Source organism: Colletes gigas, unplaced genomic scaffold (genome assembly GCF_013123115.1).
Source record: "Colletes gigas isolate AHSC1104 unplaced genomic scaffold, ASM1312311v1 Colletes_gigas_Sc00012, whole genome shotgun sequence".
NCBI lineage: Eukaryota > Metazoa > Arthropoda > Insecta > Hymenoptera > Colletidae > Colletes > Colletes gigas.
Window position 1 is genome coordinate 38,594 of NW_025106641.1, and position 25,733 is coordinate 64,326.

The 25,733-nt window shown below is 37.9% G+C and overlaps 7 protein-coding genes across 14 annotated transcripts; 3 read left to right on the forward strand and 4 right to left on the reverse strand.

Moving 5' to 3' along the window:
* Nucleotides 1-90: 90 nt before the first annotated feature.
* LOC122399161 lies at nucleotides 91-3,505 on the reverse strand. Of its 2 annotated transcripts, none has more exons than XM_043399615.1 (5): nucleotides 1,937-3,505; nucleotides 1,724-1,809; nucleotides 1,392-1,581; nucleotides 1,173-1,314; nucleotides 91-503 (listed from the first exon to the last, which is right to left on the reverse strand). In XM_043399615.1, exons 2-5 carry the CDS (start codon nucleotides 1,807-1,809, stop codon nucleotides 94-96), a joined length of 828 nt encoding a protein of 275 aa, XP_043255550.1. In that variant the 5' UTR covers nucleotides 1,937-3,505; the 3' UTR covers nucleotides 91-93. The 2 variants fall into 2 exon arrangements, with proteins under 2 accessions (XP_043255550.1, XP_043255549.1); XM_043399614.1 differs by having other exon boundaries at nucleotides 2,061-3,504.
* On the forward strand, nucleotides 3,377-4,333 carry LOC122398896. Its single transcript, XM_043399161.1, has 4 exons — nucleotides 3,377-3,544; nucleotides 3,618-3,804; nucleotides 3,919-4,090; nucleotides 4,168-4,333. The coding sequence occupies exons 1-4, from the start codon at nucleotides 3,377-3,379 to the stop codon at nucleotides 4,328-4,330; spliced, it is 690 nt and encodes a 229-aa protein (XP_043255096.1). The 3' UTR covers nucleotides 4,331-4,333.
* A 158-nt stretch (nucleotides 4,334-4,491) lies between these two features.
* On the reverse strand, nucleotides 4,492-9,466 carry LOC122399159 (L-asparaginase). 2 transcript variants are annotated; one of them, XM_043399609.1, is made up of 9 exons: nucleotides 9,330-9,464; nucleotides 7,835-8,195; nucleotides 7,591-7,702; nucleotides 7,400-7,514; nucleotides 6,856-7,192; nucleotides 6,061-6,375; nucleotides 5,638-5,945; nucleotides 5,351-5,524; nucleotides 4,492-5,005 (listed from the first exon to the last, which is right to left on the reverse strand). In XM_043399609.1, exons 2-9 carry the CDS (start codon nucleotides 8,007-8,009, stop codon nucleotides 4,652-4,654), a joined length of 1,890 nt encoding a protein of 629 aa, XP_043255544.1. In that variant the 5' UTR covers nucleotides 8,010-8,195; nucleotides 9,330-9,464; the 3' UTR covers nucleotides 4,492-4,651. The 2 variants fall into 2 exon arrangements, with proteins under 2 accessions (XP_043255544.1, XP_043255545.1); XM_043399610.1 differs by having other exon boundaries at nucleotides 4,776-5,033; nucleotides 9,330-9,466.
* A 376-nt stretch (nucleotides 9,467-9,842) lies between these two features.
* Nucleotides 9,843-11,218, forward strand: LOC122399163 (SAYSvFN domain-containing protein 1). Its single transcript, XM_043399616.1, has 2 exons — nucleotides 9,843-10,108; nucleotides 10,877-11,218. The coding sequence occupies exons 1-2, from the start codon at nucleotides 9,944-9,946 to the stop codon at nucleotides 11,198-11,200; spliced, it is 489 nt and encodes a 162-aa protein (XP_043255551.1). The 5' UTR covers nucleotides 9,843-9,943; the 3' UTR covers nucleotides 11,201-11,218.
* A 6-nt stretch (nucleotides 11,219-11,224) lies between these two features.
* Nucleotides 11,225-13,832, reverse strand: LOC122399160. 3 transcript variants are annotated; one of them, XM_043399611.1, is made up of 8 exons: nucleotides 13,673-13,832; nucleotides 13,126-13,540; nucleotides 12,889-13,025; nucleotides 12,588-12,815; nucleotides 12,316-12,497; nucleotides 12,041-12,233; nucleotides 11,891-11,972; nucleotides 11,227-11,761 (listed from the first exon to the last, which is right to left on the reverse strand). In XM_043399611.1, the coding sequence occupies exons 2-8, from the start codon at nucleotides 13,422-13,424 to the stop codon at nucleotides 11,557-11,559; spliced, it is 1,326 nt and encodes a 441-aa protein (XP_043255546.1). In that variant the 5' UTR covers nucleotides 13,425-13,540; nucleotides 13,673-13,832; the 3' UTR covers nucleotides 11,227-11,556. The 3 variants fall into 3 exon arrangements, with proteins under 3 accessions (XP_043255547.1, XP_043255546.1, XP_043255548.1); XM_043399612.1 differs by having other exon boundaries at nucleotides 11,225-11,761; nucleotides 13,189-13,832; XM_043399613.1 differs by having other exon boundaries at nucleotides 11,228-11,761; nucleotides 12,889-13,254.
* Nucleotides 13,833-15,823: 1,991 nt separating this feature from the next.
* On the forward strand, nucleotides 15,824-17,296 carry LOC122398969. The gene is made up of 5 exons (XM_043399238.1): nucleotides 15,824-16,111; nucleotides 16,442-16,579; nucleotides 16,663-16,830; nucleotides 16,919-17,095; nucleotides 17,165-17,296. Exons 1-5 carry the CDS (start codon nucleotides 16,055-16,057, stop codon nucleotides 17,213-17,215), a joined length of 591 nt encoding a protein of 196 aa, XP_043255173.1. The 5' UTR covers nucleotides 15,824-16,054; the 3' UTR covers nucleotides 17,216-17,296.
* A 485-nt stretch (nucleotides 17,297-17,781) lies between these two features.
* LOC122399168 (zinc finger protein 260-like) lies at nucleotides 17,782-24,674 on the reverse strand. Of its 4 annotated transcripts, none has more exons than XM_043399628.1 (6): nucleotides 24,472-24,674; nucleotides 23,525-23,859; nucleotides 23,302-23,442; nucleotides 23,149-23,211; nucleotides 22,947-23,011; nucleotides 17,782-19,130 (listed from the first exon to the last, which is right to left on the reverse strand). In XM_043399628.1, the coding sequence occupies exons 1-6, from the start codon at nucleotides 24,485-24,487 to the stop codon at nucleotides 17,975-17,977; spliced, it is 1,776 nt and encodes a 591-aa protein (XP_043255563.1). In that variant the 5' UTR covers nucleotides 24,488-24,674; the 3' UTR covers nucleotides 17,782-17,974. The 4 variants fall into 4 exon arrangements, with proteins under 4 accessions (XP_043255563.1, XP_043255561.1, XP_043255562.1 ...); XM_043399626.1 differs by having other exon boundaries at nucleotides 19,025-21,256; XM_043399627.1 differs by having other exon boundaries at nucleotides 19,025-21,256; nucleotides 23,941-24,674.
* Between the last annotated feature and the right edge of the window lie 1,059 nt (nucleotides 24,675-25,733).

Sequence of the window (25,733 nt, forward strand, 5' to 3'; positions counted from 1 at the left end):
GTTTCGAAAAGCGAAACGTTGATCGTATATACATATACGCGAATTACATATTTCTTTATACATATAGTTGTCTAGAGCTCGGTTAAAAAACGTTCAGGATAGAGTGGCTGTCGTCGATGGTACTGCGTTTACCGCGGCAACAGCGGTCATCGCGTTCGAGACAAGGGACAAGATCGTCTCCATGGAAAAGCCACAGTGAGGATAAGACTTTGAACAATTTCGACCGGTTCTTCCGGCTTCCACCGCTTCCTGAATCGCTGTTCCTTCCATGGCCGTACGAAATATCCGATTCGTTGTTATCGCATCGATCATTCGATCCAACGACGAGACTTGTTCTTCTTGTTGATCGTCGTCGAGCTGGTTCGCCTGTTTGCTGGACGACGCTGCTGCTCGTTGCGAGTAGCTGCACACAGCACGTTGCATACAGGAGGTCGAGTCGATGCCGTGACGAGCCAGAACGTCGTCCAGTTTGGTTACAATTTCGGAAACACCGTTTTCCTCGCCTACAATTGAAAAGTGTCGGTGTGTAAAGATGAATATACGACGCGACGCGATATTGCTGTTTCCTACGTATTGGCAAACCTTACCGTTACACGAATCTATACATATGTATACATACGTATACATGCATATTACATTTTTTAACGTACGCATGCTGGACACCACGAAAAGACCAGGATAATGTCACCGGCGTACTGGCATTAAACATGCTTGCACGCGAGTGCCTATTTAAAAGATAGTCGTCCAGTTTCTACACATGTACATTTGCGTTTTAAATTTTACAAACAGGGAGTAACGACGTATTAGCGAACGAATTAATGAATAAATGAGTAAACGAGTGAATCAGCGAACGATATTTACAGGAACAATTTTTTGTCCGTTATTTTCGAATAAATCTGTTTGATTCCAAGTTTGAGCAAGTTATTGGAACTAAATGGTGCCCGAGTTTGCCCGTTTGCCCGTTTGCCCGTTTGCCCGTTTGCCCGTTTGCCCGTTTGCCCGTTTGCCCGTTTGCGTAACAGCCGTATCAGGCCGTATAAAGTCGTTGATCGATTATAGGGATTTATATTATAGTAGCTTTGATGGAATCGAGATCCGTTAACCGCTATCGTCGACGACCGTCATTAGATACGCAACTACGAGTAAATCTATCTACGAAAAAGTATACTTACTTCTTGCATAGTGACCATAGGTGCCGGAGAGGACATACAACAATTTGGGTATGATTAGGATTGAACCTACTCCAATGATTGCGCCCAGTAACAGTCCACCCAGGTCTATCTTTGCTGGCGCATAAGTTGACGCTCCGTAACCCTACAGTGATTTTAATTTGCAAGTAAACGATGTTGTTTTGGAAACGTGAAACGCGATACGCGACGATAGCTACTCACGGTCCCTGTACTGCCGATGTTGGTGAAACCAAATCGAGGTTCTTGAATGCGGTTCGTGATATCATTGGCATTCGTGTCGTCGCGTTTCATCGTCGTTTCGCTTCGTAGATCGACATGGGATGGCATAGTTGGCTGGTCTGCGGGGGATTTTCGGCTCTTCTCCAAGTAAATCATAGAACTCGGAATGAATCTGTATGCGAAATGCTAATGTATTTACTACGAAACTGGAAAATTTCTTGTTACCGATAAATTCCGAGCATGGAGGAAAAACTAAGGGAACTATGTTCCCTCTCGGTCGAATGAACCGATCTCTAAACAGATATTCTTCTTACCCTCCATCGGCGAGTTTCGGACTACTTCTGACAACCGTTGTCCCAGTCAGAAGCAGAAAAATAAAGTTTCGAAAATTTAGCGACATCTGTGAAAAATAAAAAGATACGTGAATTAAAGAAAACCAGGTACTATTTCAATTAAACATGAAAGTATAAAGGAAAAAACGTAAAAGTTTGGTTTATCATCGAGCCACCTAACCGACTAAACTGTACCTTGTTCGGGGCAAAAGCAAATAAGAGCAAACGAATGTTTCTTTGATAGACTGTCGTATGAATCGGTTTCGAAGAAACTGAACGACACGAAGGTGATTTCTCGAATATATAGCGATACACCTACTCTGTTGGTCGGTCGTCGTCACGACACGACGAACCGTGGACATAATTGGACCCGGTGGTTTCGCTTTCGTTGTTGGATTCTCATGGGGACGTTGTTATCACGGTGCGTGACTCTTTCGTCTCTCCTGAAGGAACAGAACGGACGGTCGCCGCCGGGAATAATTGCCGTGATTTACGAATCTGTGTAATTCGAGCATCAATGAAAAGATTAAAGATTAAATATTGGATGCGAGACCTGCGAGACCTCGCGAAACCAAAATATGTACCAAAACCAATGCGTTCGTTTTAATTTGCGTCTGGTTGATTTTTACACGAGTAATTCGTTCCGCAGTTTGCCTTGGAAAATTTACGAAAGTCAGCTCCCGTACACCGTGTGACGACTGCACGCATAAATTCCGCATACGAGTGCATAGAAAAATTATTAAATGCTCCCAGCGTCTCCCGTTTAAAAGTCACTTTTAAAAGACGTTCTACTTTACGTATAGTCACCTGAATCTAGCAGTTTCTTTGAAATAATGAAAATGTAATAAATATGTAACTGGTATGTAAAATTGCATACGAGTCTGTTGAAAGGCGAGCTAGGTGAGGTTCTTCTCACCGTGAAAATAACGAAACGCGCGGGTACAAATAAACGCAATTACGAAACATGGAATTGTAAGCGCAAATCTACAGAGTTTTTAACCGTAACGGTGACTGGCATAATAGCTACAGCGAATGGTTAGTTTCGCGGCAGTAATTTGACCAGAAATCTCTTTTAGGTTCGTTAATTCCACCGGTGAAAATTTCCTATTTGTCGACGCGACGTCTAGGTACCCACTACCTCTGCTTCTGTACAAAAACTGTCAACAGGATCAAGGATTCGCCATACGTATTTTTGCACTCGCCTACAATTAGTCGATTCATCAACAGCGTACACGTAAGTATTGGAAAAATATCGATAAAGTGCAGACGATTTATAGTTTGTTTTAAATGTACGTTACTACCAGCAGGCTGTTACAAGATGAACACTCTTTTTCACAGACAGCTTTCTATCGTCGTTACTTGTAGTTTACGTGTATTCGCCCCGCTGCAGATTGCCTTTCTAATCGTTTAAAATACATTTATGCAGAAATGGTAGAGAATTCGTTTTTCCAATTTCTTAGAAAATACATTTTATCCTTTGAATAATTATAAACAATACTGTGCAGAGTATGTTTTCTATTCAGTAAATTCAATAAAAGTTTGTAATGTACGTAAAAATCGGAAATAAAATCGGTCCAACGGTTTATAGATATTTTAGGAATGCAAGGTACAGGAGAACGATACTTGTGGACAAACATGGTGAAGCTGTTACTTTTGTTCGCGTTGCTCGCTTCTAAAGCAACGACGGATCCGAACGCCGGCGCCGATAGAAACTCAAAGACACGGAGGACTCGCACTAAAACATTCACCGATAGTTCGAAAGAAAGATTAGTCTCTTTTAACTCGGAGGAAGAAAAGCTTAGTGTAAGTTGTAAGGTGAAAGATTGTTGATATTTACTTAGTTGAATTTGCTCGTTGGTTGAAAATAATGTTTCAGATCGATTGGGCCGTAACCATTCCCTTTGTCTCGATACCGCTCCATCATAGAAACGAGGAACACGGCCAAGTCTCGCCACTGGTTCACGTAAACACAAAAACTCTAGGATTAGTTGGACTGTTGACTGGCCTGCTCAGTCTGGTTACGCCTCTATTTTCGAAAACTCATAGTAGCCAACTAAATTATCGTAAGTAAAGAAACGATAGAGACGAGGCGGGCGAATTCGAAACGATTCGTCTCGGCATGTAAGTATATGTATACATATGTATGTACTTGGATAGTTATGCAAAACTCGGTACAGGATCGGAGGAGAAGGAGCATTGGTCGGAAATGAAAAACACCATCAACGATATGGTTTTCGGTAACAATTACGTAGCTCCGTGTATGCAACGAGTCGTTTGCTCGATCGTTTCGGTCGCCGCGCACGCGGAAAGTCCGACGAGTATGGAGAAAATAATCGATGGATTATCGAGGTATATTGGAAAATAATCCTGTCTTCTCACGAATATTACTCGTGTTTTAACTTGTCTTTCGATCGACTGAAAAACAGTCACGAGTGGTTTAAGGAGGTGACGAACGGTACGATTATTCAAGAGGCCATAAACGCCGGTCGAAGAGGCAATTACGACGATTGCGATAATATTTACAACGACTGCCCGATCACGGCCAAACTCCTCAACACCATGATCAACGAGTTTGGCATTGTTGTCTGACGGACTCGATCAATAATATCGATCTACGTTACGCCGACCAACTCGTCTTAACACGCGTGTCGCGTTTTCTAGTACGTATTAAAACTATCTGTGGGAAATTTTATGTATATTCGTCGTCATCGTTCGATCATTTATTTAAAACGTTTCGGTGATAACGTGTTCAAAGCCAATGTATATATATATATATATATACATATGTACATACGTATGTACGTAATTATATCGTATAATAACGATAATTTCTCTTGTAACACTTGTCGTTACAAGGGTACTTACAATCATCGATCTATGTATGTTTAGTTACTTTCGTTTGGTAATTTGTCACTCGAGGGTTGATAAAACGTTGGATGTGTTCGTAGAAAGAAGCAACGATTCTGCTTGTGCGGAACCTGCCGTCTTGGCGACATCGTACGGCGTCATGGCCATCTTGTCGCAGCTGTTCGTTTCTACGTTATGATCCAGCAGGAACTTGATCGTTTGCACCTTATTATGCAACGCAGCCAAGTGCAACGGCGTCCTTCCGGACAAGTCCTTTTCCGACAGATTCCCGTTTGCGAAATGAAACGACTTTAGACGCTTAATGTTTCCTATCGCCGCTGCGGCGCACATTTTCTCCCCTATCAGGTACGCGTTTCCATGCAGGTGAGCGCCGTATTTCACCAACATCTTTATAATCTAAAAATTTTAAACGATCTCCGTTGTGCTGTGGATAACGTCGCATGTTTATCACTTTTTTCCCTCACTCTTATACCGTATATACTCTACATATATGTATGTGTAATTTCATTTTAAAATTAATGCACCTTTCCAATCAATAAATCATTCGATAAATAACTAATAATTATTTATGGTTATGCGTTCCATTCGTTGATCGAACAACTACTACTCGACTTTTGATATGCCCATCGATATCAGGATATACGTATACGTATACGTATATATGTATGTATGTAGATTTAAAGAAAAGGAGAAGAACGAGAAATAAATATACGTAAGTAAGTATGTAAGTATGCATTTTACCTCGTGGTGATCGTACTCTATCGCGTCGGTAAGCGCTGTACGATTATATCGATCTTTGATATGAACGTTTGCACCCATATTCAAAAGACGTCGCACCACGTTCGAATCTCCTTCGCAACAAGCAATGTGTAACGCTGTGCGACCATCGGCGTTTGTCTGCGAGATATCTGCTCCCTGAAACAAAACCATACCAACAAGTTAAAAGTCAGCGGGCCAGCGGGCCAGCGGGCCAGCGGGCCAGCGACCAGCGTCGTATTTTCGTGTGTTGGTTGGACCGGTTCGCTTACGTATCTTATCAAAGCATCGAGTCTCGGAAGGTCGCGCGCGAGTACAGCAGCGTTGAAAATCGCCGGGAACAGTATCATATTCAATTGCTCAAATTCTACGGTTGACGAAATTCTCAAGGATCTCGCGATCCCTTCCACCGTGTCGAAATCTTTAAGCGACGACGATCGTCTCGCTGTTGTTAATTCTCCGCGCAGGTTCGTTTCCATCATTAGCCGTTTCGTTTCCATGTCCCATTCATTTTTCGATAACACGTAGGCTAGTTTGGCCAGCGCTGCCTCCGATGTCATATCAATGCCCGATATCACACCTGCGCATTATACATATGTATACATATGTATATCGTGGTGTGGGTCACGGTTCTTGTTATTATCATAAATAGCTTAATTAATGCTGGTTAAATAAAAGAAAACATTCGTAGTTACCAGCTTCCTTGAGTTGCTTCGCGGATTCGTAAGTTTCTGATACACAGCCTGCCAAGCACTGCGTAACGTTCACTATAATAATTCCGCGTTTCGTGGCGTTACAAAGTTCTTGGACAATATCCGTCAGGTTCGAAGGCAAGTTTCCGGTACCGTAACACTGCAACACGACACCCTCGGTCGGAGGTTGTACGAACGCCTTCACCAGATTCGTGGTTATGCTTGGAAATATACGAAGCAGCACGACGTTTCTATTCAAAGACGCGTGCGTGCGAAACTTTTCCAATGTACAGGACCGAAAAATTGCTGGATAATTCACTGCAAATGTAGTAGTAGTAGTAGTAGTAGTAGTAGTAGTAGTAGTAGTAGTAGTAGTTCTCTTCGAGATAGATTACACAACGAGGGAAGAGATTATTTAAATTTTTTCTACGCCTCGAGATGTGTATGTATGTATGTATGTATGTATGTACGTGCATACTATATGCGTATATTGCAGGTTTATGCGTATATCGCAGGTTTATGCGGTTCCTCTCGAGTCGACGATAGGCTGGCTAGCTCTAGCTTCCCTCGTCACGAACAAGGCAAACGAGATAGAGATTGAAGGGGAAGATCGCCTGACGATCGACTAAGCTGGATCGCGGAACTATAACGGTGAGGGGTGGGGTTCTCGAGACGTCGTACGAACCACGTATGTATATGTATGTATGGAAACCTATCGACTTACATCTTATCAGCAACGCATAATCGATCGATTTACACGGAATTACAATAGTTTATTGGCAATCGGCAATAGCTAACCTTCGATATTGATGTTGACCTTGGCTAGAGGCGGAATATTTGGAGAGTCGAACGCGTCGAACGACGTGGCCGATACTTTGCAGGTCCGATTGCCTCTCATCAGTTTCGTACCGAAGAACACGCACACTTCCGGTATATTGTAATTTCCGGCTATCACCAGAGAGGAAATAATGTTGTAGAAACCGTCGTTTCTGGTATCGAAGATTGGCAACTGAGAACCAGTTAATATAATCGTCTTATCCAGTGCTTCGAACATAAACGAGAGGGCGGACGCTGTGTAACACAGCGTATCCGTTCCGTGGAGAACAACGAAACCGTCAAAGTACTCGTAACATTCCTACAATAATAGAGAGATACGTGTACCGGTGAGAAATTTATTTTTAAAATTAACTCTTACGTCTCTACAACGCAGAGTTAGCAGAGCCACTTTATTTATACCTATACACGTATTAACATATACATAAGTATGTATGCATGTTCCCGGGAACCGATCTTACGCAACAGATTTTATCGCGACTCAAACACCGATATCGAATATCTTTACCTTAATATCATTGGCAATACGAATCCAATCGTCCATCGTCATGTTACTGGAATCGCAAAGCGCCGGATACTCCAACACGCTGTAAACTACGCGTCGGCTGTTCCTCGTGGTAATTCTGACAATAAAAAACGTTTCAGAGGCACATTTACTTTTCTTTCTTCCAGGTCGCGGAATTTTCTAGCTGCACTTACGGAAGTACCATTGGTCCCGTAGCTCCGAATCGTTCCTCCGCATACTCCCGATCGTGCATATCGGAACAGTTTCGTAGCTTTTCCACCAAAATGTTCGACTTTGGTACAAGAACTGATACGCAACACACATTACTATATTAACTATAACGTTTAATTAACTCGTTAAATAAACAGAGTCTATTATTTCTATTTTTTTCTTTTTTTTTCTTTCTTTTCATTTTTAAATTTCAATCTACGTATGTACCTCCATTTTCATTTCTGACCATTCCAATCGTACCGCCCGTATAGATAAGCAAAACACGTCCATCGCGGATATCATCACCGACCAAACGATCAAAACTATTCTTCCTCCGTTCTTCTATAATTATTCCTCCGTTATTCGGCTCATAATTATCGTTGTTCACAGGTACACGTAACATGCTGTCGCTCCACGTGTCCACAGCAAACCGTGTTACCGTGACAAAGCTCTCTATTCGGAATGATTCGTTATGCAATTTCTTTCGTTCGAATCTATGGCTCGACGACGATCAAGCCGTTTACGCGACCGTGCTTTCGAAACTGATGCCTCGTAGATATGTAAGTAAGTACGTAGGTACTGTACATTCCTGGAAAGATGATTAGCAGAACGATACAGGGACAAGAGGGATATATGTATGTATGTATGTATGTATGTATGTATGTACATATGGGATACGATGCATGCTCAAACTTGGATCAAGTTCGAAAGTTAACGTGCCCGATCTACGCCACGGGCTACTTCTGCCGCTCCGACATTCTACACATTGAAATTCATCAAATAATGAAAAGAGCCGATTCTGCGCGACCGTCGTCGCCTTACTTATACCAAATCGAAACTCTTTCAAATATAATCAAACTGTTTACAAACATTAGACAGGAGCGATCGTAGCACGGTGTGTTTCTGTTATCGGATCACGCTAGTTCCCATCTCCGAAACGAGTTAAACAACAAAATTACATTTGGCTAGAGTTTCGAAAACGTCTTCGTGTCGGCTACAACGATCAAAATACACAAGGTCAAAGAAATTACAGCCCAATATGTCCCCCCTGGAAACCATACAATTTTTAACCGGCCCATTTTTTCATATCGTATTTGTCCCCGAGATATTTGTACAATCGGACACAAATCTTATGGACAAACGCGTACTCTTACAACTCGGTAGATCATAGACGACCTCAGGGGTTAAGAGTTAGATTAGATCAACGTTGGTCAACTTTTATATAAGTCCAAGCACGGAATAAACCTATCGTTCGATGCATTTTCATAGAGGAATCAAAACTCATAAAAAACGGTATTGTCTAAGAAAAATCGACAGCAGGCTAAGCTACCTACTTATGTACATATACATATGTATATTACTGATCTTTACAAACAATATTCTGATAAGACTGCGCTACGGTCAAAGTCTTTTTGCCCGACGCGATCTGACAATTTTTATACTTAATAGCTTTTTTTATCAACTTTTACCATAATCTGATTATATTCCCGTTAACAAAATTTCATTCCCATTCGATTCGATCAACGTAAAATAACTATCTATCTATATCTACTATTTATACATAGATATGTACATACATATATCTAGGCGCCATTAAGAGCCAAATTGAGTTTCGTTTACGGTCATAATCACCGACTATCGTACTATCTGGTACACAAACTATCTCGATATACATACATATCTACGTGTACATATTGTATACATATTTAAAAAATTAACGTACCACAAGACAGGAAATCCTGATCCCTGACGTATTTTAATCATAACATCTAAGAAACTAGAGTAGTTGGACGGACCTCTTCGACGACTTTCTATTTCACGTTTCTTTCTCCGCGTTTGCAAAATTGCTAGCTTTCCGGAAATGACGAACAAGCTCTACGATCGATAGTGACTCGTGACGTTTTACCAAATCGATTTCCCCTTTAGATTTAAATTTATCGCGGAATCCTCATCGATCGCACATTTATTGCCTTCTTTTTATACCTAGTTTGCTAAATATGCTTTTCTTCGGATTCTCTCTCAAACCATCTACTTACTTACTTACTTAACCATGTACATACTACCTAAAATACATTCTACATGTATACATGTATGTGATAGGAATCGAACCTGTTTCAATTTATTGGTTCACTTTCTTACATCTGCGCCCCGATAATTGCACACCATCCGCACAACGCTACATGCATTCGGATCTTCGAAACACGAACCGATCAATGACCTACACTGATCGTTTTGCAAACTGCAACACGCCGCTTTCGAAAACGAAACTGGAAACTTCAGCCAAATATTCTAACCAAACCTGACTCCGCTTCCAGCAAGTTAACGTTCGTATTCGTTATGTATGGGCTCGATATAAAAGAAAAACTTAATGCTTATAGACGTCAGAGACGCAGGCAAGAGATGACAAACATTTTTAAAAATACAATACAAATTCCCCCACCATGGAACGGAGATGAAACGATCAAGGATTCGTTGCCAACAACGTTACTCGATGATGTTGAGGTAAGGTTATGTTAACGAGTCCACATCAAGGATTTTACGCGACAGTAGTATGACACGCGTATACTTTTTATCTAAATAAATACATTGGCAATTATAGAAACCAAACGTTCCAATATAAATATAAACCGTCAACCAAATGCGAAATAACATATTCCAATCAATTCAGACTGTCGAACTGAATCGTGTTATACATATCGAGTAGAACACTCTTTGATACGCGCAAATGATATTTTCTCGTTCAAAAAATTGTCTGAATTTTTTAAAATGCTAATCATTTTATTCCCGATCCTAAATTTTCAAAGAATAATTACTAGAAATTTCCAGTTATAGAGATGAGATTTCTATTTTCAAAAGCGAGATATCGACACGTATCAAATTCTCGCTAATTTCTCGTTAGAAACACTTTGACAAGATGCAGTAATTGGTTGTAATTTTTTTTTTTATTCTCAATTCCTTATTCAACACTCGCGACAACATCGACAACACTCTTGTTAATTTATATTTCTAACCAATTACTCCTATTTATAAAACAATAAAACCTAAGAATGAAACAAATATCATTTAAATAATAAAACTTTAAACGATATTCCTTACTTGGCTGGTCAAACTAAATCTATTAATTATATGGTATGCCGCGTTTGGTAGAGGGACTAAGCAAACAATCGGCTAACGTGTAATAAATATGTTTATTCTAAACAAAACTTGATGGAGTATTTATTAAAAAATAGACGCGCAAGATTGGTATGATTAAGAATTAAAAGCTTGCAGGATGTCAAGGATATGGAAAGCACTTGTTCGGACGATAGCATAGACCGATCACGATATACAGTGATACAGAAAGTAACGTACCTACTCTACTTCCTTCTATGGGTCACCTTATATATTATTATGATTAAATTTGAATTCGGAGCAGTATATTTTGTTTTCTCTGCGTTAATATTTATGTGGCTGAATACTCGCTCACGACCAAAAAAGCTAGGAGAACTTAGTGCTTATTCTGTTTTTAATCCAGATTGTAAAGCTATAGAAGGAACGCTTGACGCTTCGCAGTTTGAAAGAGAAATACGATATGGTATAGGAAGTGTACGTTAATATAAATTTGTCAAAATATTAGATTTATATTATTTATCGTAACCAGAAGTAACATATATTTTGTAAAAGTGGTAAAAACACATGTCGGTGCGTAGAAAAATTTCAATGGTAATCGACACTAAATTTACAGACATTCGTTGCACATAATTTTTCTTTCGTTAAACCCATTTGTGTTCAGAGTTACATTAAAATGTAGTTTTTCTTCCAATCGATTCAACACAAGTTGCTAAAAAATAATATTTCAGTTCTGTAATGTGTCAAGTTTCGAACCTGAAACCCATCAATCATTTACGCGTCCTGTAAAACTAGTGTTAATTACCATGGTTAATGGTTTCTTTAAATTTCATTAAATTTCTTTAAATTTTATTTTGCAAAAGTTGGACAGCTGTTTCGTAACATTTTAATACTTGGTTAAGGCGCGTTGATATAATGTCAAAAGGCTCATGAGCTAGTTTTAAAATCTCTGCCCAATCGGTTTTCGATACAAGTTTTCTATCGGAACACAGAAGAGTTCTATCCAAATCCATCATCAGATCATTTAATATCCTCGTCTTGATTATGCTACAACGTAAGAAATTAGGATAGATTTTTTTTATACGTATTAAATACGTATTAAATACGTATTAAATACGTATTAAATACGTATTAAAATTGACAATTTTATGTACATATCGTTGAAAAATTACATACTCGGTGCTATCGATTGCGTCGATCATTCCATTAAAAATGTTCACCTCGATCAGTAATCTGTCAGAGGTTTCTTGTATTTTATCTAAACAATGGACAAATATATTCTTATTTAATATTGAAAGAACTGAATTCTCCAAATATCCAAAGTACCTTTGTTCGTCAAAAATTTCGTACTATCTATAGACTGCAGTGCTTTGGAAACAGTTTCATCGAAATAACGTGGATTCCATTTCATGATTAAACATTCGGATAATTTCCAAATAGTTTGACCAAGTATTTGGGCTAATATTATTTTACGCATCTTTCTTTCGTGATCATTTTCATCGAAGGTGATGCCGTTGTTCTAGATTTACAAACCAGCAACCTCCAACTTTACAAAAACCATCGCATTACAATATTCATGCTTCTCCTCCACCATTACTTACCACGAACGACAATACCGCGTGCGGTATGTCGAAAGCAAGGCGAGAAATTGTATTATTAGAAGACGCGTTGTTTGAAAATATCGAGCGGTCGTTATGAAAATGTACATTTTTCACGATGCTGGCAGCTTCGAAAACCAGAGACTGTATTATATCGGACCCTGACGCAATAAAAGGACCACTGCCTAGAATCGATTAAAATAAATTACAAGATTTTCCTTTCCAAAGTTCTATTATTAGCTTTCTACATATGTATATTCCTTTAATACGTTTACCTTGGAAAACACGATGATGTAGAACAACATAAGCCATAATTCTAGCGTGCATGAAACCATTTTGAAACAGTATTTCTGAACAGGAGTCCGAAGATCCGAAAATGAAAGAGAAAATAAGAGATCGACGAGGTTTCCAATCGTGTTCCCGTTGAATGTCGTTCATAATCTTTGCCAGTTCCAAAGCAATACCAACACCTTCGCCGCTAGCCGATACAACAACATATCTGTCTAAACATTTAATTAATAAGGAAATTATTAGAATCGACGCATTCCATGTAAACGTGTACAGAATTTAAATTACCAGGTTCTCTGTACCCTCGGGCATTTGCAAAGATACACGTTCGATGTACTACAACTCTATCAATAAGCGATAAATTTGACAGGATTCCATGCACTCGATCTACAATGTCTTCCGTAAAATTTAAAGACGCACAGTTCCTATACATATTATAGGAACTATACATATACATAAACGCTTCAAGATAAGTATAAATAAGTATAATTCGGATTTTACGATTAAGACTGAAATACAACGTACTGTTCGAAATCGGCATCAAGCGATGCCCCTTCTAGTCGTTCGAGTAATAAATGTTGAAGATACCTGGTGCTCTCGAGGCCATTTCCCGCAAACTCGAGACGTTTCTTTTCCGCGTGAGACTCTATGATCCTTTGTGTGGAGAATCGACCGAGCAAGAAACCACAGAGAACACAAAGGAAACCGATGGAGAAGAGAAACGAAAAACACATACGTTTCGTCACAAATTCGCTCGACTCGTCCAATCCGCGAGCCATTTGAAAGCTGAGAACTCGTTGCATCTTTAGTAATCTTTTATACATATATGTACGTTCGTTCAATTTAGTCAACAATTGACAAACCTCACAAATTACACCAGGCTCTTGGTCGCATAATTAAACAATACAATACAGTTGATTCTATTTTTTATTTTACGAGCCTGAAATTCAATACATCTGAAATAAGTGTCGAAAGAGAATCGAGTCATTGACCTTTTGAAAGAACTAGTAACGGAAATACTAAAGATGAAACGTTAACGAGCAAAGAAACGTATCGTTATAAATGTAATTACGTTGTTTCAAAAGTACCAAATTATTAAAAAAAAACAATTCTTTGTTTTGGACACAATTATTAATCAATTGTTTCCGTTTAGATAACCGGCTTGACGATGGGAACTAAGAGATATTATACAGAACAGATGGAAGGAATACGTGTTTGAACGCGAACGGCGCGGCGGCCGGAATCCTTCCCAGTCGTCCGGTCGGTCACTTGCTTTCAAACTGTGTGGGACAAAACTGATATATTTGCCAGCCCGTCTCGTCGTTGATTTTCCACCTCTTTGCCAGAACCTCGATCACTCACTCTGCGTTCTATTCCCGATAATAGAAATGGGCAAAATTCTTATCTACCGGTAAATTTCGATTAACAAACAATTAATTAATAGAAGATATAACATAACCGTTTCTTTATCTATGATTTGTTAAATAGAAATTAGAAATTCAACAATACAATAAAATGTTTTATAATAAATAAACATAAATTAAACGTTATAAATAAATTGCTGCATATGGATTTTCTTTCGTTATCTATTGTTCGATTAAACGTTTGCCCATCTCTGCCCTATGCTACATACGTAAGTACTTACTTATGTAAGTATGTACCATGTGTTTCTTAAAGCGTATCAAGTTGCAGGCATTTTGAGAAGAATTATTTCCCTTCGAGACACCTACCACCTTTTCTGAAATACTATGCGTATTTAACGTTAAATATATTTAAATATACGTTTCAGTGGAAATTGTTAATAATTTTTAATCTTCCGAGATTCTTAATTCACATTTTACAGACATTAATTTAAATATTTACGTGTACATGATTTGAGACCAAAAATCACAAGATTTCCCCCCATCGTAATTTTCTTTTATTGAAAAACTGACGAAACATGGATACCATATATGTATAAACAATATTCATAACCGAAACACTAACTTTGCTGCGTTACGCCGCGCCGTGTCGACCAACTTATTTCAGGCAATAATATGGTGTCGGTATTTTGCTTAAAAATAGTTTTCGATATATTATTACGTGCACGTGCAAGGTTGTTTAACTATAGATATGTGCTGTTTCGATCTCAAAATACACGAAAATGTATACATACATATGTATATTCCTCTAAAGACGACGGGTTCCCCGTGTTTGTTTTTTACTTGAAACCAAATTATTTCAATATACCTACACTGAAAATGAAAATTTATTTGTTTACAAAGACTTGTCAACAACTACATATGTATATTCGTACTTCATAGAAAGCACAGCAGGCCTTGCGAAGGAATCTTATCAAGAGATAACAAAATTTCTTTTTCATCCTTGGTCCTTCTATGCATTTTTATATCATGAATTCTAGTATAAAATGTAAATGATGATCTTGAAACAATAGACGCAAGCATACTTAAGAATCTCAGAAATTCCCACTGATAACTTCCAGACCCTTTTCTTTATCCGTGAACTTTTTAAGTACGATGCATCGTCTATACCCTCTTTCGTCCCTCACGTATACACACCGTTTCATAAACCCTGGGTAATTACTTCTATCTAAACTATTTCTAAATTCTTCCAACAAAAGATTTTCTTGGTATAACCAAAAATACAACTATCGCCGAGTCCACTTTTCCAAGGCGGAACTCGTTGCTCGTAGATTGCTGATTGCTAAACCATTCCACACCGTAATCCGTAATCCGTAATCCGTAATCCGTAATCCGTAATTCGTAATCCGCAATACGCAATACGCAATACCTTACGAAATTACAGTTGTCCCTCGAACAACGGAATTTTTTCTATTACACAGATAGTGCTTTTCGCAAAATACTGCTGTGACGCCTCTAGCACTCGCCAAAAGGGGGACACGGTCAACCTTTAGCTTTCTCACAAGTTCTCAACCTGCCTCAGATTTCTATTGTACGGATTCGGCATCTAAAGCAACAATTATGTACTAGCATGCCCAGCTAACACGCTCAGGACGCTTTCTCTTTTCTTTTATTTTTTCTCCTCCTACTATTTCGTTTTCAATTGCATCAGAAATAGGTAAGTAAGTACCAACAAAACACGGCCATTATTTATATTATCGGTAATTTTAAAAAATTAGCTTCTTACGTAAAGAAAAAAATTCTCGTTGGTTGTTTTGGTTTTTTGCGTCATAGATTTTTTACATTTCCAGTCGAGTCTTTTATTTTCTACAGAAATAAAATGATCCCCTTAGAGCTGTACAGCTTCTTTCTTTGTACTGTGTAGTTTTAGGCGGCAAACACGTGGGTTCTGTTTTCCCGCGGTATAGAATTTATTCTAAATATTTGTTGTTTTTTATTTTAATGCGCGACCCATTGCATATTTATTGCGTACTAAAAGAAATTAATTTGGATTTGATCGCTTGGTGCATTTCAGCAAAAATTATTCTTCGACGATGAAGATACGTTGTCCATTTGATACGCTTCACATGATCGATAAGATCTATTTTGAGGTATTGTAAGTTCATGATTGCTAATATGATCAAACAGTTACAGATTACCAACATATGTATCAACGAATTAAACACCACGTACAATTCATTTATACGAATATGTATACGTAGAGCAATTAATGTATGGTTTAACGCGTTAGAGAATTCTCACTTTCATAGTCGAAAAAAGAGAGCAAAAAGGGAAAAATTTGTTAAAGCATTAGTAATTAATTTCGTATTTGGCACTTGGCTAAATTTGATCGTATCAGTTAAGTCATGATACATGTAATTGTAAAACATGTATTGGAATAGAAAATAAATATTTGGAAATTGTAAAAAGTAACATTGTAGGCTCATATCTCAAACTGTGCCAGTAGTTCGAAGATGAGAAAATGTCAATATAGTTATACACAGCAGCATCGACCGGGTACAGTAACCTTGGAAACAGTTAAATATCTATCTGCGCCTGTAATGAAAAATTGGAGCAAGGTTCGAACCAACATTCATTACGTTATAATAATTTTTAATATATAAATCAAACGCTATGTGTTTTATTTTTTTTAATATTAAAGGAACATGTAGAAACGTACGACCCTTGGAAGAGTACAGAAACAAGGAACGTCGTACGATGTATTGTAGGCTCAAGGTTGATAAAAAAACAATTCAAATATGCAGAACGTAAAAGAATACAAGCCCTCTGTCGACAAGATAAAATTAGTCGAAATCTAAGAAAATGTTTTGTAAGGTTTATCTTATATTTATCGAATAATAGTGTTTTCGGTAATTTTATAAGCAAGTATATCGTTATCGCTTTATTTTCGTTTTTAGAAGCGTAACACGATGAAGAAATGTATAAATATTTCACAACTTGTTCAAAATATGAAAAGATTATACGTGGAGGACTTTGATAGTTTATTAAACAGTATCGATATTAGTAAATTGTATATAAGCGATGTAAACAGCTCTTTGGATAAAAGAAGATGCGCGCCGGTAGACAGTGAAAAGGTAATGGATGTTATAAAGAAAGAAAGAAAATAATAACATTAAAATAAAAACAGAATAAATGTGTTGCAGATATTGGTGAAAAAATTAAAAGAGCTAATGCTTTGCCGTTTACGAACGTAATTCCATGTATAAAAAAAAAAGAGGAGAAACGCATCACATTTCATCCAGATCTGTTTGTATTTAATATAGTTTGCTTCTAATTGCATATTCATAGTGTTTATATTTTTCTAACATTGATCCTTTCTTATTTATATTTGATCGAACCGAACTTGTAATATCAGAATTGAGATAATAAAAAGACTAATTTATTATTTACGTATACTATATGTAAATGATTTCTGAAATATTTTCATAAAGATTTACCATTTTCGTTAGAATGCTCTCGTGTATGGTAAATTCATAACTAAACATTTTATTAGAATAATTGTACTTCCAATGGATATTAACGAAGGTAAGGTTTCGTAATAGCCTGGCGTAATTATATCAATAAATTGTTGAAATTATTCCTACGTCTACGTAAGTACAATTAATTACATAGTTTATATAATAAATCATAGTACTTTTTATACAGAACGTATTACTACTCTGTGTATATGTATTTAGGTTGGAACAAGTTCGAATTAAATTATCGATCTATGTGGTTAATAAGGAGAGATAGGTTGTGTTTAAAACGGTACACGCCGCTAAGATATGATTTAATATCGATTCTTTAATCTACATATAATATTTCAGGTTGATTTTTTTAATATAAAAGATGCATCAAACAAATAGAATACGCGTATATCTGACTGTACACTTGAATTTATACATATAGCTGCTAATAATAATACTCGTAGAAAATAGTCGAAGCATCCAGTTATCTTAAAGAACCCCCGCGCTTCAGTTATTATTTCCTAGTAGTTCCTCCAGCAACCAAGAAGACGCCTCTTTATGATGTTGTTTTATATGATTTCTAAGGTATCTCTTTTGGCCGAACTTCATGCCACATTTGCAGTCGAAAGGTTTCTGTTCATTGTGTATCGCACGATGTCGTACAACTTCTCCTTTAACAGAGAACGTTTTACCGCAGATCTCGCAAGCGAAAGCTTTGATACCTGTATGCGTGGTCTCGTGATGAGTTAGCCTCTGCCTATTCCTGAAGTGTTTACCACAGTAAGAGCATTGGTGAGGCTTGTAATCTGTGTGCACGCGATTATGAATATAAATGGAATTTAAGGTACGAAACACTTTTGGGCAGTGTTCGCACGCGTATGGACGTTCACCCGTGTGAATTCTTCGATGATCATCTTTCGCCCCTTTGTTTGCGAACGCGCGACCGCATATGTCGCAAGCATATTTCTTCAGCCCTTCGTGAACATCCCTGACGTGCCTAGCCAGATCTTGCTCGATTCGATAAGATTTACCGCACAAGTCACATTTGCATGGCCGTTTGTCGAAATGTACACGAATGTGACGCAAGAAACCACGTTTCGTGAATATAATCTTTTTGCACGTATCGCACTTGTACGAGACTCGATGATTGATCAGTTGCTTCGCTTTATTTACAAGTTCCATCTCGTCCGGATGTTGGATCTGATTCACGTCGGAATGTCGATTTATATGTTTTCTCAATTCAGTTTTTTTTGTGAAATTTTTCCCGCACAAGTTACAAGTATAACAAACCGATTGCTTTTTTGCAACGTTGACAACGATAGGATCTTGTACGCTGTATGGGACCTCTTTCTTCTTTTCATCGTACGCGAATTTCATCGTTTCGTCTTTAAAGATATAATCTTTTAATTCCTCGCAGCCGTCGTCTTTATGTATCAACATGTGTTCTTCAAAGTCTTTATCTCGACCATGAAACACTAACTTACAATACTGACAATAATGCATCCGAGCCTCGTGCTCGGCATTCATATGATCTATAAAATACTTCATGTTCACGAACACGATATCGCATTGAGTGCACTGGACGTACTCTACTTCCTCGCCGTTTGTACTTTCGCGTTCGATCGTCGTTAATCGCACGACGCCGCCGGACTCGTTCTTCCACCTGTAAAATAAACATATTCCGATATCATGCCATCGAACACGAAGCCTCGTGCAAGTTCTTGCTGTGGCTCTTCAGGTAACGTTCTTGGCTGAATCTCGTCGTGTCGCGTATAGAATAAACGTGCCATTTTCCGCTATTATTATAACGTGCTGACACACACACGCACGCACGCACGCACGCACGCACGCACACGCACACACACACACACACACAGAGCCTTTATTACGGAACCGTTTGCCGCAGACGTCGCAAGAATACGGGCAGATAGATACGGTCTGACAACGTGCTTATCTAACTCTTGCTTCCTTCGATAGCGTTCCTTTGTCAAGTTTTCGGAATCGAACGATCTGTGAACGTGCAGAGATGCCCCGCCTTCTGTTTAAACGATTTTCCGCGTTCCGAGTTCGTTTACGAGTTCTTTCGCCCATACGATTGCGTTTGTGTTCGTCTCGCGTGAATCTGCTGGCCAAACGATCGACACGACCACATATCTTACAAACAATTATTTTTAATCCCGTGTGAATATGACGCCGCCGCCGCCGCCGCCGCCGCTCGTGCCTGTTCAGGCTGGACGCCGAACAAAATTTCTTTTCCGCAGACGTGACACGCACGCACACACACACACACACATGCACGATATCTCTCCGATTATATCCGGGTATTTAAATTGTTGTTGCAACACTTGTAGTGCGCGCGGTGGTGGTGAATCCAACTATAATCCGTCCTGTTCTTTTCGTTTTTCGTTAGGCCTATCGACGACGTATAACATTATCGTTTTCCAAAATTCCGTCAGCTTCGCTCGTTTCTGCTACGATTAAACTCAATTTGTGCTATGATTAAGTCTGTTATGGTTAACTAGGTAGCGTTTCTGACGAAACGAATGATCACATTCCGTGCACTGCCACGGTTTCTCGTCAAAGTGTACCAGTCGATGACGCTTCAACTCGTATTTAATGCGAAAACAACGACCGCATATGTCGCACGCGTGCGGCTTTTCGCCGGTATGTTTGGTTATGTGAACCGCGAGCGGCGGTCTTGTGCGGAAACGTTGCTCGCAGTGGTTACACTTGAAAGGAAAAACATCCGAGTGGGTGCGATTGTGTACGAAGAGAGAAGCCTTCTGCTTGAACGATTTCCCGCAAATGTTGCAAACGTATGGTCGCTCACCCGTGTGTATACGTCTGTGATCGTCAGCGTTACGCTTCGTGGTGAACGGTCGGCCACAAATGTCGCAAGAAAAATTCTTTATACCGGCATGAGTGTCGCGCAAGTGCCTCGCTAGACCCTGGTTCACGCGAAACTGTTTCCCGCACATATGACAGGTGTAAGGCCGTTCTCCGGTGTGTATTCGTATGTGCCAGAAGAATGTATACGGCGAATAAAGATTTTTACCGCACTGATTACAGTGATAATAAACCTTTCCATCAACCTCTATCTTAGCACGCATAACCAGTTCTCGATCAGCGTATTTTAGCTTCTTCTTCTTTTTATCCATGAATTCTGAATGCGACTCCGATAAATGAACTTGAAGCAATTTCTTTTTATTCGCTGTGTAATCGCAATATACGCACGGATACGTTTCGTGTCTCTTACGTTTACACTTTTGATAAAATTTCCAATTTCTTCCATCCTCGCCCATTCTATTTTTCTCTTTTCTTTTATTCGACCGTTTCGATGCACTTTCCTCCTCCAAGCTCGCATTTATCATCTTTATGCTACTTTTTCTTTCACTTTTGCATTTAGACGTATGCCGCGTTAAATGGCATTCTCTCTTAAAATAACGCTGACAGTTTTTACACTCGTACTGTTCCTTGGATGAACTTGTATATTTTTTCATTGATAATACCGTCTCGTTCGAACACTCTCTAGAGCATAGCATTACATTTGACACGTCAAATTGATCTCTGCTATCGGAATTGTTAAAAAAGTTGGTGCTGTCGTCGTCGTTGTCGTCGCCGTCGCCGTCGCCGTCGCCGTTACTTTTTATCTTTTCGTCTATGTTAGTTTCATTGAATTTCTGAACAACTTTATGTTTGTTAGTGGTCTGAATTATATTATTTGCACACATCGTTGTCGTATACCACGAACAGTATGCCACAAAGGATTTCTTCGGAAGTAGACCAAACCTGGAAAAATAATAAATGTACCAGATTTGAATATTTTCGGTCTATTCGAATAGTTGGAGAACTGTGGTGTGTAAAGAAATTATAAGACGCATATTAGCATGCTCGTAAAGATTCAACGTGTCTGCTTTTAATGTGGTTGTTTAAGTAACGTTTTTGTCGAAAAGCGAGACCACATTTCACGCAAACAAACGGTTTACTTTCCGAGTGAATTAGCTTATGCCTAACTAGTTCCGATTTTACTCTGAACCTTTTCGAACACACGTCGCAACCATAATTCTTCTCTCCTGTATGAGTAGTAACGTGTGCCAGCATTTCTTGTCTTCTACGGAATTTTTTGTTGCAATAGGAACACGGATGAGGAAATTCGTCCGTATGTAATTTACTGTGAATGTATAGGGAAGCTTTCGATTTAAAAGTTTTTCCACACGAATCGCATTTGTAAGGTCTTTCTCCTGTATGCGTTCTGCGATGATCATCCCTCGTAGCTTTTGACGCGAAACACTTACCACAGATGTCGCATGTGAAATTTTTTAGTTTCGCGTGTACGTCTTTTAAATGCCTGGAAAGACCACCGGAATCCCGGAATTGTTTTCCACATACGTGGCAAGTAAATGGTCTTTCGTCTTTATGAATTCTTGTATGTCTTAAATACGAATCTTTTAATTTAAAGCATTTCCCGCACTCGGCGCATCGATAAGATTCCCGAATGTCCGTGCAACTACCCTTGCGTTTAATATCTTCGCATGAATCTTTCGAGCTGTTTCTCTTATTTCTACAAAGTTTACGCTTTACTTTCATCTTTCCCTCTCTATTTTCTGTATTCGAAGGATTTGGTGACTTGCACATTTCATTAGTCACTCTCGACTTCTCGAAACAATTTGACTTGTACGGCTGGGAAACCTCTTCCTTTACATCGGTATCATTATCTTGCACCTGATCAGCCATTCCGACAGGTTGATCGAGCGTTGAATTCATTACCGTGATCCATACCGAATTGTAGTCTCTGCTAACTGTAGCCTTTCTTTCTTGTAGCTGGTATTTTTTTCTGTGCGGCTTCCGAAATACATTCTGCGTGTCTAGGAACACCTTAAATGGTGTCCGCATACTACTGGACCTGCAAAACAGTCAAAACTTGACTCCAGATTTGCAGCTACGACGTAACGATTTGCACAACATTTGTTCTTGTTCGACCCAATTATCAATGGCACTCGAGAATGATTATCTTTCTTGATAATCTTTAAAATCTAATTCTTGTTATCTTACAGTCACACGTATATAGATTTTCGTTTTCTCTGTGCGTCTACATACACTTCTTGGATAAGTCTCGGCTTTTTTCGTAGAACTATATGTAAGAGCTTTGATTAAAAGAATTCACAGCAATCCTTGTTCCATATTCCAAACAGAAATAGTTGATACAGAAAATTTTCTTTAAGGGAGACTGGTTGTCCATTTTGTATATTAGTTAGATTTTTATATATTTAGACGTATACAAATGACAAAACTTAATCATTATTCTATTTTTATGCACCAACCACTTTTATATCGATAACTACTACATTTTAATGTATTTACAGAGGGCACATTTTCTGCACGTTCAATTCTACGTAATATACATATATAGCTTTTATGTATAATCAATTTTTAAGTCTCTTTTTGTTTTTTTTTTTACATAGAGGAAGTTGTTTGTTACCTGTCTGAATCGTTAACAGCCGATTCCCAATAATCTTCATCCTTAATCGTTTCCTGTTGTTGATGCTACAATTAAAACAACTATTAAAGATATACGAAAATTAATTGAAATAAATTATCAACTGTTATTTTTAATTAAAAAATACCAATAACTCGATAAAAAAAAAAACAATAATTAATATTTAATATTAATATTTACTTACAAGAGATTCAGGTATGTTGTATACCGATGTATCTTGTACCGGAGCTTCTAAACCTTCCTGGCTCTAGAAAATCAATGTTAATACATCGTTAAAATCGCTTATTTCCTTTACCGGGGCAAAAACATGAAACGCATAGTTTCGTTTAATACACACTTGTTTTTCTTCCAAGGCATGTTGTATTTCTAATAATCGTTTTTCTGCATTTAGACATCCTTCTAAAAGCTCGTGCCATGCTAATAACGTCGCTGCGCAATGATAACATAATTGTAGTGGAAGAGTATCCGTTTGAGATACCTATTATAAACGATTATCAAAATAAGTCCAATATTCTTAACATAAAAATTTGATTAATATCAAAAACTGTAAGAGTACCTACATGTATAGGCAAATATTTATGAATTTTACTACACAAGTTGTGTTGTAAACCTTCTCCCTCAAATATTGGAATTAGATGATGACCGATATTGGCACATATTCTACATAAATTGGACCATGATAATCGTTCCTCGGACCGAGTTACTATCGATTCCTCGTTAGACGCTTCTATTACATTTTGTTCTTTATTCTGAACATCTGTTACTACAAAAAATTCTTCCTCGCTTTCTAATTCGGTGTTTGCACTTTCTGTAACTATATCTTTCACTGTTTGAATTAAAATCGAATCCTCTCCGCACGGTTCCAACATGACAGGATTTTCAGATTCCATTATATCTGTAATATCGTTTAAATTATTGTCGGTTAGTCGTAGAATACTACGTTCTCTGTCTTAAACTTTTACAAGTATCTACTTACAAAAGAAACTATATAAAGCTAATTATTAAAACGAACGGTTATGTATATTCCTTGCAAAAATATAAACGAAAATCATTTCACACTTTATTACGATCGTACACTGAACGCAGAAACTCGTAATTAAATTTTGTTTGTCTTCGAATTACTTAATTTCATTTTGAGCATCGCTAAATACCGTACTCGTAAAAATTACTGTCGTTCGATATGGCATTTTTGCGAAACACCAATCGTTATTTTTCCACGTATTCCTATGTGAATCACTTAAGAAAAGAACATACACCCTTCGAACTTCTTATGAACTCGATCATCGTCATAAATATTTACGAATTTTGATCTGTTCGCGTGTCATCTTCGTGCCAGCCAATTTTGTTGCATGGTCAAACTTGTAAAGAATAGAATAACGTTATTTGTATGCAGTGTATGTACCACATTTATAATTAAACTACTTTCATTCCAACATTTTATTTTTTTATCGTTGCAGATATCGTAAATATTCACATAATTCTTTCCGACATAAAGCTGCATACATACGCAATGTGCACGCCATTAACAAGATTCTACAGGAAATCTGATGGGAGGTATTGTATCAATGATATGTATATGATTAACTGTTGCAAAATGTAAATGAGTTAGTTATAACGTGTCGAAATGACGTTTAAACAGAAAAAAGGGATATTAACAAGAAACGAGTTTTATATATTTTAAAAAGATTTGGAAGAATACACTGTTGTGCATAGCCATCTAGCGGTGAGTACACTTTTTTTGCCAACGTCATACACGTGGCATAAGTCCGCATAAGCATAAATTATTTTTTCTCTGCCTATTTACTCGCATACGTACTTATGTACATATGCTATTAACACGATTGCGTCTAAACAGCTGAATGAATTTCAATAAAACTTAACATTTATGTTTTATATTCTCGTTTCAAGGTCTGATTAGATTTTGAGCGTAATCATCTCACAGATAATGATGATTATACGTCTTGTAGTTTTTTAATTATTCCGTTTTATATAAATTTTAAAAGCTACTTGATCTGTAACAATACTCTGGTATCATTTTACCATTTCGGTGTCGAGTCGAGTCTAGCGTTATCAATTCAGAATGGACAAAGACTGCAGCGCTACCAACTATGTACATCGTATGAGAATTAAAACTAATCTAGCGAAGAAGCTCTATATTTATAATAACCTATGCAAGGCGGATCGCAGCCAATTTGTTTATATGTATTATTTAGTTTTTAATTAATAATTGTATTACCCAGCTAAGAGTGACAGGATTATTAATTAAACGCTAAATAATATTAGAAAATATAATTACAGAAATTTTTGTATTTTTTAACGGAATGAAAGCTGTACGGTCCAGAATTGAGCATCGATCGATTAATTTCATTGGAGTTACCAATCGATTAACATTATTTAAAGATTTCAAGATTATTAAAATACGTAACGATACGATGTAAGTACTTATCTCATTGATGAGTAGGTACATCGCAAATCCTTAATTTTTTATTTTAAATTGCAATACATCATTTATTTAAAAAGTAACTCGGCAAAAACGTATTTGCGACTCGAAATCGGTGTTATCGGACCTCATATCGGGGCGAAGAACGTATGTGAAACTATATGTATAAGAAGAACGCAGCCGTTAGCTCATATTAATTGCTATTAATTACATAGTAAATAATAATCCCCAGGTCTCACCGCGTGGAGGTTGCTGCGTAAGGAGACCCGCCCTAGCCTCGCCCCAACTACCCTTCCTTTGGCGAGGAATTCGAATACCTATCTAAGAGA